Consider the following 14,957-nt stretch of genomic DNA (forward strand, 5'->3'; position numbering starts at 1 on the left):
CCTTTTAAAAGTGTACATTTTAAGTTCTGATGAAGTTCTTTTACTGTATTAATTGCAATTATAGGTTGAGTAAGTTCGGAATGTCGCAGGGTTCTGTCGACTTTTTTTTTCTTCTTTCACGACTCTGCGTGCTATTTGCCACATTTTATGACTTGAAACTCAACCAAAAGCTTGAGCAATATCTTTTTAAATATGTTTTTCTGAAAGTTAGAATTGATTTCATGCTCTAAAGTTGATTTAGAAAATGGTATCTTGAAAGTTTCACATTATGTTTGAATATTCGACTAAAATGTGTAAGACAAGAATGTGAACTCGATCCAGTTCTCCGTCGAATCGAAAATTCGTCCATTTCATTCTGTTTTCATGAAGTATAGCGTACTGATCTAGGACGAAGTTTGTCTTGTTTTTAAAATTTATATTGTATACAATGTGTTTATTTGTAGGTTTTACAGTTTTCTACACAAATCTACACGAAGCTGCAGGTGGATAAGGAGCCATGCAAAGACACAAAGAACCGTTGGACTTTGTAGAAAGTCCACTTAATGGCGCGAAGCATATAATGTCACCCGTGTTTGCAGCCGAGAAACCTTGTCTTGTTGAAGAAAGTATACCAGGACGATTATTGAATGCCAAATGGGTACGTCTCTAAGTGATGTCTTTTTCTTAACTCGGCTAGATTACAGAATATCCGTCCACTCGCTATCCACTTATATAATATGCCTCGTTCTTTATATTGACCACTAAATGATATTATACAAACCATAAATGATAACTAAATGATACTATACAAACCATAAATGACCACTAAATGATACTATACAAACCATAAATGACCACTAAATGATACAATACAAACCATAAATGATAACTGAATGATACTATACAAACCATAAATGATAACTAGATGATACTATACAAATAATAAATGATAAATGATAACCATAAATGATAACTAAATGATACAATACAAACCATAAATGATAACTAGATGATGATAACTATACAAAATAAATGATAACTGATATACTATGATAACTAAATGATACTATACAAACCATAAATGATAACTAGATGATACTATACAAATAATAAATGATAACTAGATGATACTATACAAACCATAAATGATAACTAGATGATACTATACAAATAATAAATGATAACTGAATGATACTATACAAACCATAAATGATAACTAGATGATACTATACAAATAATAAATGATAACTGATGATACTATACTGATAACAAATACAAAATAAATGATAACTAGATGATACTATACAAATAATAAATGATAACTGAATGATACTATACAAATAATAAATGATAACTAGATGATACTATACAAACCATAAATGATAACTAGATGATACTATACAAATAATAAATGATAACTAAATGACACTATACAAACCATAAATGATAACTAGATGATACTATACAAACCATAAATGATAACTAGATGATACAAACCATAAATGATAACTAGATGATACTATACAAACCATAAATGATAACTAGATGATACTATACAAATAATAAATGATAACTGAATGATACTATACAAATAATAAATGATAACTAAATGATACTATACAAACCATAAATGATAACTAGATGATACTATACAAATAATAAATGATAACTAGATGATACTATACAAATAATAAATGATAACTAGATGATACTATACAAACCATAAATGATAACTAGATGATACTATACAAATAATAAATGATAACTAGATGATACTATACAAACCATAAATGATAACTAGATGATACTATACAAATAATAAATGATAACTAGTTGATACTTTAGTTTAACTTTACTGTTATGTTTTAATATGTATTCGATATCCTCGAATTTCTAACGGTATCTTTTAAAAATGGGAGGGAGAGGGGTATTTTATAATTGCTCCCTGTATTCTATGTTTATAAACTTGTAATTATCAAGTATAATTTTTATACAGCATTAGGTGTATAGCAGTATTTTCAGATTTTGTAGGACGTCAAATGGAACTCACACAATTCAGAACCTAATACAATATTAAGGAATGTTTGTATACTTAAGGTTTCGCCACAATTTCCCAAAGATAATGATTATAGTTCAAGACAAGGTCGAAGGCAAAAATCATCAAGAACACGACTGGCTAGGGAAAAACAGCAGCAGAAAGATATCGTTCATGTCAAAGGGGGTAATCAAAATGCATTTCCGAGTTTGCAGTTTTCTGATGGAAAATCAACAAGAAACTCAAAAACATTAAGACAGAATGAAGATCATTCATTGAGGTGTAGGACACGTCAGCCTCTTTGTGATGCCACTTCAGAATACAAAGTATCAAACAATAATAAGTATTTGTTTAGTTTGGGAACACCAAAGCCCAGAAGAATTATGGGACAGGTTCTTGTACCTGAAACACCAGAAGGTGAAATGATTGAACATCGAATGTTGAAGAGGCGGCGACGATTTATGAAAAATAATCATTAAGAAATGCTTATTTTTAAAAAATTTGTAATCTGCTAGTGTAGTGTCATGTTGTCAGTCTGTTCGATAGATGTTAAACAGCGCAATGGAACTGTTTTCAATTTGTGGGTTATATATGATTTTTTTGCAAAACAGATTTCTTTGATGCTTTTTTTTTGAAGCAAATTCAGATGAAAAAAAGTGTCTTGTTGCACAGATTGTATTTTTGAAACATCACAGTATTGCAAATAGAATACTGTAAATTACCTATTCTAGTGGTTCTTGGGAGATTCGTTTAATAGATACAAGGTGTCTAATGGAGAGAGACATTTATATATTTCTATCTCTTCATTGTAAGCATATAAAAAAAACTGTGATGAAATAAATAGTTTTAGAGCCAAATCAACAGCCCACTATGATGATATATGTCAAAGGTAATCAAAAGGGACCTTGATTTGATTGAAGACAAGGCGTCTTATTATTACCGGTATAGCAAAAGGTTTATCATAGATTAATCAACTGAATATTCCTGCTCACAGTTCATATGGACAAAGCTCGAGGAGGTGCATTGTTCAGTGAAAGCATTACTGGAAAAGAATGTTGGAGAGATGTCTATTGAAGACAAGGCGTTTATTAGTCAAAGGAGTCAAATACATATACTTACCTTGAGGAGGGCGTTTATTAGAGTCGGGGCGTTTATTGGATCTTAATTGAAAATCGAAGTGCATTATACCGGTTGTGGAAACATCTGAACAAGAAGAACCACAAAGATGGCGAAATGTGGTGGTTGTACAATGGGTCCGAAGTCAGCAAATTGCTGCTTGGTATTGAGTTTTTGGGGCATTATAATGCTGGTAGGTGCATCGTCTTATCATATTTTGCTAATGTCTGATTATAGTTTGTTGTTTTTACAAAATTTGGTTGATGAAAATTTATATTCGACGAAGTTGGACAGTTCGTGTGTGATGTGAATTTTTGATGTCTGAATTAACATTTTTTTAGGTGTTTTTGGGAATTTTTTTTCATTTAAAAAGCGTAGCACTTGTAGAAGATGTAGATAAACAAAATGACTATGGGAAGACGTCAAGGTTTGTCTAATTAATTTGAATACGTGAAAATATATTGATTTACGATACGACATTCATATGACGATTTGACTTTTGCAGGAATTGTTTTTTTGCTGCTGGTTTATACATGGTGACTTTCGTGATCTCTGCATATCAAAAGTGGCGAATTCACAGGATGCCATCTGAGAAAATATTGTGAGATTTTATGCTTAATTTCTACCAATTTGCTTTTTAATCTAAATTTTCATATTGAATGAATTTTGTGTGATTTTTTTGCCCAAAAAACACTGAAACCCTAATCAAGAACTGCCCATTCAAAATACGAGTGCTTTTAATTATCTATGAAAACATAATCCGACCAACCTAAGTCATTTCTTAATTTATTTTTCAGAAATAGTTTCCAAATGTCCGGTTTATAATAAATTACAGGACCTAACTATCTAACAACAGCAGATTAACAAGCTATGGTGAATTTCAATTGAATGCTTAAATCTTTAGTGAAGTGATGACATCTTAATTGATGATGCACATTAACGTATTGTTAACATTGTTATGTATATTATTAATAAAAAAAGTGTATTTGAGTTTATATTTAAAAGATAGCATTCTAACTTAATTGGAATTACTTAAAATAATTGAATAAAAATTTGATATATTTTAATGTTTTTTTAATATATTCTTGTGTTTCATCCTCACAAGTAAAATTCTTGTTTTGTATTCAATTTTGAGATGATTTCGTGAAATGCTCAAGTTTCAAAAACATTAACTTACAACCCCTGCTGTCTTAATGTAGTCATCTTTCCTTATGTTTAAAGTGATTCAAATGTTTAACTTTTCATGTGCTGCATGTGTTAAAGAGAATTGAAAATTGATGAGGAACTAATTAGGATCTTATTTGATTGATGAGAGACAGATAAGATCGTATTTGGATAGATGAGATCACTCAGATCATATTTCCATCTATAAGATCTTGTGCAAGAAATCTTTTGTTTTTAATGCCTTCAGCACACGAAAAGCTCAACATTTAAAATGGTCTCAGACAATTTTTAATTTTCCTTTGTAGAAAAATTGAATCCCACTAACAACAGAAATGATGGAACTTTAATGAATGTGCAAACTGATGATTATAAACAGAAAATTCTGGTATTTTTGAAAATCACAGAAAGACTGTATGTATAACATGACTTTTAATGAACTGAAATTTGGGTCCTCCTCTTCACGCACTTCTTATGTTAATTTTTTCACAGAGGAGGGCTAATTCTTGCAATAAATCAGCAATTTGAGCAAAATTAACGTAATTTATAAGACATTTTTGCATTCATTCTACATGGAAATGTAAATTTAGCGCTAAAAAAATTAAATTTTCACATAAAATTTAAATCATACGTTTTCGTGCATTTTGTCCGCGTTGCGCGCCACGAGAGATCGGAGACTGGGTTCGATCTTACAGGTCACATGATCCGTTAGCTATGGAGGACCAGCAGTATGTACACTGTATGTCCATATTTCCTTTGAAAAATCGCCTTTTTGAACGTTAAATGTTCTCCGTGGGGACAAGTAACGTTGAATGCGATTCAAGAGGTTACTTTCATGAGTGCTAGAAAGTACCCAAGGCTGTCTGACGGGTGAGTTCAAAGAAAGACGATTGTTTGTGTCGGCCATCTTGAATTTTAGACATCCATTGCCATGCTTGTACGAAGAGCTTGTTTGCTGATTATTTCTTCTATTTTTAGGTATCATGAGAGAAGCCCATATAATCAGGTTTGTATCGTGTACAAGACGGAAGGAAGGAAAAATTTGCAGCAAAATAATTATCGAATAAATTAAAAATGCTCGTTCATTAACTGTTGACGTGTATACGTCAAAGTGATGATTTTGAAATACAGAAACTGGATATTGGGGTGGGGAAGAAAATACAGCAGGAATGGAGATGTGCTCTAGTCTTTTCTGTTCGCTAAATTTGTATTTATTTCGTTAAGCCATGTAAACACAGTGTGCTGTTTATTATTAGTTTGTTGTTTATGACAGTAAGCTTTATCTGTAAATGTAGTAGGTCTAGAAACTTCCCAGACTTACTGCATACCAACCAGATAAACATGATACTTTATACGTTGTGCTCTCTTAGCATGGCAGCAAATTTTCTAAAACTGTAAAACATCTGTGATTTGGCACTCTAGTTTTATTTGCAAACTGCTCCCATGGCTGACTTAGGTTTGTGGAGAGGAATTGGGGACAACACTGTTGGATTCATCATCAAGATCGCTTTAAAGATTGAATGCTTTCATATGTTTATGTTATTACAGTCAGCTAGATTACACTGCTGTAGTCATAGAAATTTCTGTGAATATTTTGAACTTTAAAGCCCTTACAGATGAAAAAATTTTCTTTAACAAGTACTTGTTGGCTTGTTTGTAAACTTTTTGCGACAAGTTTTTATGTGGTAAATTTTCTTTGTTTGACTGTGTACCAATGGGACATTTGATTGATTTGCCTATGTAGATCATACAGGTGAACAAAATTTGTCTTGGGGCAAATTATTATACGGCAAATGCCTTTGATTAAAAGCTAGCATCCTACCTTTTGAATAAATGCATTTTGAACAAAGAAAATTTAGCCAAAGTGTCCCATACTGATGGGCTAATAGCATTTATTTGCCATATAAAAATTTTCTTGACTGTAAGTGGCTTAATGTGGCTTTCCCAAGAGTTATGTTAAACTTGATTACATATTTGTTTTTGATTTACGATGTTGAAAGTTGAATATAAGATACGCAATTCAATTCACTATAAATTCCTTTAAAGTATTACGGAGTTTTCTTTAGTGAAGTGTTTTTGTTTTCATGTAGTCAAGCAAGCATTCCAGTAAGCCAAGCAACCAGCAAGAAGGTCGATCAGAGAAATCTTCTAATGTTAATGGTGGCTCTCGAAGCCGTAATAACTCTCCCAGATCAAGAAACAGCACAATGTCTCCACGTTCACAGAGACCCAGTTATAGCAAGGTTAAAGAGCTTTCACGACGTGCCTCGGGCACATCACCAGCTGAACGAAATCACTCCTTACAAAAGAGTTCTGGTGATTTCAAAATCAATAGCATCAGTACTGATGTAAGAAAAAAATATCTAAATTGATATCATTGTTAGTACACTAAACTTTCTTGCGTATATTTACTCCTTTACATAGGAAAGTTTTCCGTGGTCCCAGCACACAAGTTCATCGGGCAAGATCTATTATTACAATTATAAAACAGAGAAATCCCAATGGGAAAAACCAAAAGAATGGCTTGCAAGGCTAGTTATAGATGTGACAAGGAAGAAACTTTCAACTGTGAATTAAATGTATAGTTTTGTACTTTTAGGGAACATCAAATGGAGCAAGAAAAAAAGAAACGCTTGGAAGGTATTCAATAATGCTGTGACACATAACTCAGACCAATGTTCTGTTGAATGATAACTTAGACTAATGTTTTGTTGAATGATAACTTAGATCAATGTTCTGTTGAATGATAACTTAGACTAATGTTTTGTTGAATGATAACTTAGATCAATGTTCTGTTGAATGATAACTTAGATCAATGTTTTGTTGAATGATAACTTAGATCAATGTTCTGTTGAATGATAACTTAGACTAATGTTTTGTTGAATGATAACTTAGATCAATGTTCTGTTGAATGATAACTTAGATCAATGTTCTGTTGAATGATAACTTAGATCAATGTTCTGTTGAATGATAACTTAGATCAATGTTCTGTTGAATGATAACTTAGATCAATGTTCTGTTGAATGATAACTTAGATCAATGTTCTGTTGAATGATAACTTAGATCAATGTTCTGTTGAATGATAACTTAGACCAATGTTCTGTTGAATGATAACCCAGATCAATGTTTTGTTGAATGATAATTTAGATCAATGTTTTGTTGAATGATAACTTAGATCAATGTTCTGTTGAATGATAACTTAGATCAATGTTCTGTTGAATGATAACTTAGATCAATGTTCTGTTGAATGATAACTTAGACCAATGTTCTGTTGAATGATAACTCAGATCAATGTTTTGTTGAATGATAACTTAGATCAATGTTTTGTTGAATGATAACTTAGATCAATGTTCTGTTGAATGATAACTTAGATCAATGTTCTGTTGAATGATAACTTAGATCAATGTTCTGTTGAATGATAACTTGGACTAATGTTCTGCTGAATGATAACTTAGATCAATGTTTTGTTGAATGATAACTCAGATCAATGTTTTGTTGAATGATAACTTAGATCAATGTTCTGTTGAATGATAACTTAGATCAATGTTCTGTTGAATGATAACTTAGATCAATGTTCTGTTGAATGATAACTTAGATCAATGTTCTGTTGAATGATAACTTAGATCAATGTTCTGCTGAATGATAACTTAGATCAATGTTCTGCTGAATGATAACTTAGATCAATGTTCTGTTGAATGATAACTTAGATCAATGTTCTGTTGAATGATAACTCAGATCAATGTTCTGTTGAATGATAACTTTGACCAATGTTCTAAAACATTTGTAGCCCTGTTTGTCAAATTTTTAGCTTTTTTATATTTATGAAAAAAATACAGTATGCCATATTCTTTCTATCATTTCAACTTGAAGGCTGTAGGTCCGCACACATTTTTATGCATTTAGTTTCTGACAAGAATTCATCGTCAAGTCGTGAATTATCCAACAAGAGAGACAGTTACGGCTGTTCTGTTGTTGGAAATAAATACAACAAAGAAAAGAATGTTCATCAAGATGTTAAGCAAACATCACAAAAGACTGACAACAAGTCGTTGCTTTCTCATAACCATAGACGTCTGTCAGGGTTACATGATAGTAGACGACTTCATCAGCTGCATAACTCTGACAACAGGAGGCTGTCACTACAGCAGCACACACCAGAAAGTAAAAAATCTCATTATACTCATGTTGGGAATAGTCAATCAACTGCTCCAATCATTAAAACTTCCTCTGCTAATACGACTTCTGTCTCTACTGCAGTACACAGGTATTTTTGGAGCTGTGTGTATGTTTGTTTTTTATGAGAAAAATGCATTTGAAAATATATATATAATGTTGTATGGATCTTTTATTTAGACCAGATCACGTATTTGCAAAATCAGTTACTAAAGGTTTGTATTTTACATTTTTTCATTAAAAGAGACATTTCCTCTTTAGTTCAGTTTTGTTGAAACTTTGCTTTAATCTTGTGCGCAGCATCGCCTTCGGGAAGCTTACATGACGTTTCTCCACCGCGTACTCCAGTTACTACTGCCGGTCAGAGTAAATCCCCACTTGTTACCGTTTCACCATTAATATCAAGCCATTCTCCAGTCGTCCCACAACATTCTCCTGTAACGAAATCATCTCCACGTCATGCAACTCCCCAAAGGCTACGAACCATGACCAACAGGTCATCGACATCAACTCCCCCACCTCCTCCACCGCCATGTTTCCCTCACGCGTCACCCGCTCACACCTTAACTCCAGCTCGCCCTTCAGAAACATCGCCAAAAACATCAGCGGCTAAAGAGGGCTCGTCGTACAACGGTTTCCCGCAGGGATTTTCTAAAGCGCAGCTACATCCATTACAACAGGCGACTTTATTGCAACAGGTTAGCGAAGAACCTCTGATGTTACGTATTTACGTGATTGTTTCATTCGATTTTTTTTGTATGTTTTGAGTTTTGAAATTTTACTCAATCGAACAGGCTCAGTTTCAAGGGAACTCCAGTAGAATGATGCCCTCTGCAAAAGGTACGTCTTATTTTCTACTTTAGTTATTTGTTTGCTAAAGAACTATCGGTGTGCCAAACATTTAAAGACATAAAGCTTGAAGTGGTTTTGAGCATCTGAGTTATGGTGTAATCGTTTATTGTAGCCTCGGTATTATAATTGTTTTTTTTTGTGTTTTTACGATTTCAAATGCATTATAAAGAAAAGATAACGAGTCTAGATATTTTGTTACCATTTCTTTCTGCTTTCGGCATACGAAAAGTTCAACATCCGAACCGGATACACCTGTCTTGTAAACCTTGGGGTATGGGCAACTCGGAAAGCCGAAAAGTTAAGGGTTAAAACGTGCTAAAGATCTTCACGCCATAATCAATTACCGTTTTCATGTTCTCTTTAAAGAAACAACAAGTTTAACAACGTTCGTCTGCGTGCTAACACATACAAACTTCAATTGTTCTTCTATCGTAGATTCAACACAAACGAATACACAATCTCCGCTCCATCAAATGAAACCGCCTAATCAGCATGTTCCTCAACAATCTCATGGTCTCCAACCATCTCAATATGTTCATCAACATTCTCCAAATGTACCTCGACAATCCCAACATGTTCCTCAACCGTCTGCTCCTGTTATACAGCGAACCACAGTAGCGTCTAACCAACCAATCCTTCATCCTTTTCCGCAAACAATCATTCTTCAGGATTTCGTGAACGGCTATAATCCCGAACTTATTACTCATACTCTTGCCTGGCCAGGGGATATTGTCGAAAAGCAGGTATACAAAAAACATTAAAAGTAAATGTTTGAAGTGTTTATAACCTGATGTGGCGCAAAGAACGTTTGTATTGACTTAAAAACTTCTTCATTGAAATTGTCAGGGTTAGATTAACTATAGGATGCAGAAGGGTGCCCACCTCTATTTGGCAAGAGGGAGGGAGGGTAGGTGGTGGGGTGCCAATATTCCTACGGAATTTTGGTGTACGAAGGTGGGGTTTGTACATTTTATATAAATATACAACTATACAAAAGCAATTGTGATTTATGTTTAATCACACTTCAAATAATCTTTCTCAATCATAGTATTGGTAACAAAATTTAACAAGAAATTTCTAACATGGAAACATCCACAAAGTATTTAGTGAAATTTTCTCTACACTAGAGCACTCCCATTAACGTATAAAGTCATTCTGCATCCATCCCCGAGAATTATATCTAGCGATATCTAACTTTGTGCATTGTAGAAATATTCTCGTTACCTTAGACCTGACATTGACATGATACTATTTTACAGATTTCTGCGTCGTAAAAACATTTCATAATAACCTAAACAACACTTCAATGAATACATATTTTTGTATAGTGGACAAAAACAGATCTTTTACGAAAAACCGTCCATCAAACTACTGTTTCCTAGGGCTTAATTGTGCTATGTGATGTGATTTGTATAAAGAAAAGAAAAATATCCCGACAGAATAAAACTAACACACTTTTACTGCATAAGTCATTAAGTCATAATCGACTTTGCAATGGGAAACTTTGTGGTGAAATATGGCGTCTTAAGCACTTTAAATGTTGTTTTATGTGGAGGGATTTGCGAAGAATATGAGATTTAATCATGTGCAGTTGTGAAAAATTCAACACTTTGTCTTCTTTGAGGGGTGGGGCAGTCCTGCCATTGCTTACGTAATTCGTTTTTGTAGCTTAGACAATTGCTCTTTCTAAAGGTTTCCTTGTGAATAAACTAATGTCGTTACTGCAATCTTTACAAGATCCGTATTCAACAATTCAACTTACTTTGTCTGGTTTGCAGGCGCAAAAGTCAGCGGACGATACTGTGAATTTATCCATATTGAACTGTCGACTGAAAGCTGACTTGGTCCCGCTTAAGTTTCATCAAAATCTCACTCGGATGAGGATGGACGTTGGAACGAAAAGGTGCATATTTTGCGTGAGCGACTTTCTATTATTATCTATTAGCTGCTACCTTTCTATTATCATCGACGATCTTCATATCAAGTTTATCGAGCACATTTTGCCCAGGTTTTTAGTGCAGTGCTTTGTATCTGCTCGTACAACGAATTATCACTGTTTGATCCTCGCGTTTTTAACGCAAGAAGATACATAAACGTTCTTCAACTTACAAAACTTTAATTTACACGCATTCAAAAATCTCCCTATCATAATAGAAAGGTAGCAGGATTAAAAAAAAGTCTGTCATTGTACGGCGACAATTAACCACTGAAATCTAATCCAAATTAAAGCACACCGCTATAAAACTATCGTAGATCCGTCTTACTTTCATTAGTACTACATGAACCAGGGATTCCCTCTAACATCGATGTTTTTGTCAACATGAAAAGCTATAAAAAGACCAGTAATATGTTATAGGTCTGGTTTTTGATTCTCTAGAAATGGTTAGTGAAAATACGGGTGGTAAGGGGAGGTTAAGTGTTTCGTTAACTATACACATGCAAAGGACAATCCTGGTTTAGTACGTGGCGCGCAGAATCAGACTGCGGTGTTTATATGTTTTAAGGATAGTTTTCTTGTTTAGTACGCAGTATCAGACTGCGGTGTTTATATGTTTAAGGATAGTTTTCTTGTTTAGTACGTGGCGCGCAGTATCAGGCTGCGGTGTTTATATGTTTTAAGGATAGTTTTCTGGTTTAGTACGTGGCGCGCAGTATCAGACTGCGGTGTTTATATGTTTTAAGGATAGTTTTCTTGTTTAGTACGTGGCGCGCAGTATCAGGCTGCGGTGTTTATATGTTTTAAGGATAGTTTTCTGGTTTAGTACGTGGCGCGCAGTATCAGACTGCGGTGTTTATATGTTTTAAGGATAGTTTTCTGGTTTAGTACGTGGCGCGCAGTATCAGGCTGCGGTGTTTATATGTTTTAAGGATAGTTTTCTGGTTTAGTACGTGGCGCGCAGTATCAGGCTGCGGTGTTTATATGTTTTAAGGATAGTTTTCTGGTTTAGTACGTGGCGCGCAGTATCAGACTGCGGTGTTTATATGTTTTAAGGATAGTTTTCTGGTTTAGTACGTGGCGCGCAGTATCAGACTGCGGTGTTTATATGTTTTAAGGATAGTTTTCTTGGAGGATTCAAGCTCGTGTTGTTTAGCATTATCCTTTGTCGTTTAGGATTGAATTTCTTCGCGGACAAACCGAAAAACTGGAATCCTCCGATGCAGTGAGCTAGACCTCAATCCCCATCTCATTTTGTAATTGTCCAATTTTCCATGATGCGTCTTCAAGAAGAAGTCCCTTTGTGACGTAGCCATGTTTTGAAGCGATTGTAAAAGCCAACAATGTTTTAACTTCACGAAGTCATACCATGAACGACCCTCGTGTCATCTTGGATAATGAAATCATGTTACGAACGGCAATTTTAACATTTTATCTTTAATAAACGTGTATGTGTCTAATGACAACTCAATGTTTAACAATCACACTGTCGTCTTATGATTGCATGTTTTAAACCGTTGGTTTGTGAATATGTAATTTCCATGTTGATTTAGTATGTTGTAGAAGTCTGTATAAACAAAGCTAACATTGTTGACCCCGCTTAGAGAGTATTCACAAAGGTTAGTATAGTTTTCTTGCGAATATTCATCTTTCGTGAGATGAGGTAAGGGCATCAATACGTGTATTAAAACTGAATGACGTATCACGTGTAATGCGTAGCCATCCGATGCGTACTCCAGTTTAATGTACATATCAGTGGGTAAAGGTCTACGCGGCACCTCTAAAAACCATTGCAGCTTAGTGGGTCAAATCGCCAAACAGTACATCTTTATTTTTATGATGAAATACACCCCGACTATCAGAAGCACCTTCCAAGCAAATTTTTCAAACTTATCAGAGGAATTGCTGAACTTGGTGTTGTTTTGACTTTATTTTACAATGATTGTCAATGGAGTTCAATCTGATAGTCAGAGAATGTTTAACTGTGTTGCTCTTTGTCTGAATAATTACCCTCCTGATCCCCTCAGTCACACAAACCATTCAACGATGAAAGTTAACATTGTTTGTTCGTGGTAATGTTGGAGAAGTGGCAATATTGATAATAGGATTTGGTCAATATTCGTTCATACATTGTTTGACATCTTAAGTTCCTTTGTAATCGATTGTTTTCTATACAATTATAACATGTACACATACATGTACACACATGTATATACATCGTGGTATATGAATATACCCATCCCTCCATCTCAACGCACCCACAAACACAATTATGAAGCGGTTCACGTCTATGAGTAGTATTATAAATTACCTTAAATTTGGAGATTGTTAAAAACTATCGAAATCATCAAATGAACTTAAGTTTGGATGTTATATTTAATAGTGTTGGGCCAACAATGTTCGTTTTGTTCGTACAAGGGGTTAAGGATAGTTTATTTTACGCACGGTATTTACGATGATCATCCCTTAGAACACGTATCGGCAGGTGTACGCCTTTATCTTGAAGAATTTTGTTCATGTTTAGGTTCATAACCACAAAGGCGTTTTCAAAAGCGATTGTTTTATCCAAATAGAATGAAGATATGAGAACTTGTACAGTGTTTTGCACGAACATCGCGCTTTAAATAAGAACGTTTACTGGAAGCTCTATGACGTTATGCCACTAAAAATACAATGTATTGTTTCTGTTAATCTGGTGTTCGCTGTAGCATCTAATTCTCTAAAAATTTCATATTTAGCGTCGAATGTAAAATAACCGAAATATATACTTCCATTATTCCAAGTATTCAGTTGACATTAGCCTATGACTTTGGTTACAACAAAAGTTTTAGAAAGCCGTCGTTTCATAGGAGACGACATTTGAAAAAGTCGTTACTTCATAAGACACAAGATTAAAATGGTTGTATACAACTCGGTTAACAAAATAACTTTTCTTTACCCGTTTCTGCTCTCAATATGTCTAATTTAGACAACAATTTGCTGACATTGAAGTGCTTGTTGTAATTGATAAACTAAATGAATTTTATTTTTTATTGATTTGCGTACTGCCAAAGAACAATGGACAATTTCATTTGCATTTTGCATGTATTTAATAAACGGAGAACATAGCTCTTTTATTTAAGAACACTACCTATTGTTTTTTCAGGATTATATTTTATAGATATCTGGTAACATGTTTGTAAATGTAGATCGTCCAGGTCGGTATAGTCCTGAGAAGGACTGTTCAAACCATTTACTTTATTAAGATATCTGGTAACTTGTTAAGGTGTACGAACAATAAATGTTAAAACAATCATGTGGAACAAATACATAATAACATGCATAACACCATGCACAAAGATATTATTCACTTTAAGATCTTGGTTTTATAAATTACGAGGCGTCATGGTATAAACACTTCTTGTTTGTATGAAATTAAGCAACATTAAGACGGCACAAAGGCAACAAGCATAACGTATTTGAAAGATTTGTGGTGGTGTAAAGCATTGTAAAAGTTTGTGCTTTAACTAGACTAGACGACGACTATCGTAAATTTTCTGCTCATTACCGAAAAACGTCTCATTGGATTAGAGCTGTATTCAACGTGTTGACCAACACATGGTCGTTGAACCGTAAGAACACATTGGCCTAAAAGTAAGCGTCATTGCAGCCGTGTAGAAGTCTGTAATTTCAAAACTTTTATTTGAGTCATTTTCAAATCTCATT

General features: G+C 34.0%; 3 protein-coding genes across 4 annotated transcripts; all 3 read left to right on the top strand.

The window, feature by feature from the left end:
• Positions 1 to 71: 71 nt before the first annotated feature.
• On the top strand, positions 72 to 2,871 carry LOC124452411. The gene is made up of 2 exons (XM_047002940.1): positions 72 to 637; positions 2,077 to 2,871. The coding sequence occupies exons 1-2, from the start codon at positions 497 to 499 to the stop codon at positions 2,491 to 2,493; spliced, it is 558 nt and encodes a 185-aa protein (XP_046858896.1). The 5' UTR covers positions 72 to 496; the 3' UTR covers positions 2,494 to 2,871.
• Positions 2,872 to 3,194: 323 nt separating this feature from the next.
• Positions 3,195 to 4,916, top strand: LOC124452889 (ribonuclease kappa-B-like). 2 transcript variants are annotated; one of them, XM_047003518.1, is made up of 4 exons: positions 3,195 to 3,323; positions 3,472 to 3,557; positions 3,636 to 3,731; positions 3,928 to 4,197. In XM_047003518.1, the coding sequence occupies exons 1-4, from the start codon at positions 3,240 to 3,242 to the stop codon at positions 3,953 to 3,955; spliced, it is 294 nt and encodes a 97-aa protein (XP_046859474.1). In that variant the 5' UTR covers positions 3,195 to 3,239; the 3' UTR covers positions 3,956 to 4,197. The 2 variants fall into 2 exon arrangements, with proteins under 2 accessions (XP_046859474.1, XP_046859476.1); XM_047003520.1 differs by lacking the exon at positions 3,928 to 4,197 and adding an exon at positions 4,600 to 4,916 and having other exon boundaries at positions 3,200 to 3,323.
• Positions 4,913 to 14,037, top strand: LOC124452888 (WW domain-containing adapter protein with coiled-coil-like). Its single transcript, XM_047003517.1, has 12 exons — positions 4,913 to 5,161; positions 5,270 to 5,297; positions 6,382 to 6,639; positions 6,716 to 6,822; positions 6,891 to 6,931; positions 8,195 to 8,555; positions 8,645 to 8,679; positions 8,765 to 9,162; positions 9,259 to 9,304; positions 9,752 to 10,059; positions 11,095 to 11,219; positions 12,429 to 14,037. The coding sequence occupies exons 1-12, from the start codon at positions 5,127 to 5,129 to the stop codon at positions 12,484 to 12,486; spliced, it is 1,800 nt and encodes a 599-aa protein (XP_046859473.1). The 5' UTR covers positions 4,913 to 5,126; the 3' UTR covers positions 12,487 to 14,037.
• The last annotated feature ends 920 nt before the right edge of the window (positions 14,038 to 14,957 follow it).

The sequence above is a fragment of the Xenia sp. Carnegie-2017 genome, unplaced genomic scaffold (genome assembly GCF_021976095.1).
Source record: "Xenia sp. Carnegie-2017 unplaced genomic scaffold, XeniaSp_v1 HiC_scaffold_25, whole genome shotgun sequence".
NCBI classification, from domain to species: Eukaryota; Metazoa; Cnidaria; class Anthozoa; order Malacalcyonacea; family Xeniidae; genus Xenia; species Xenia sp. Carnegie-2017.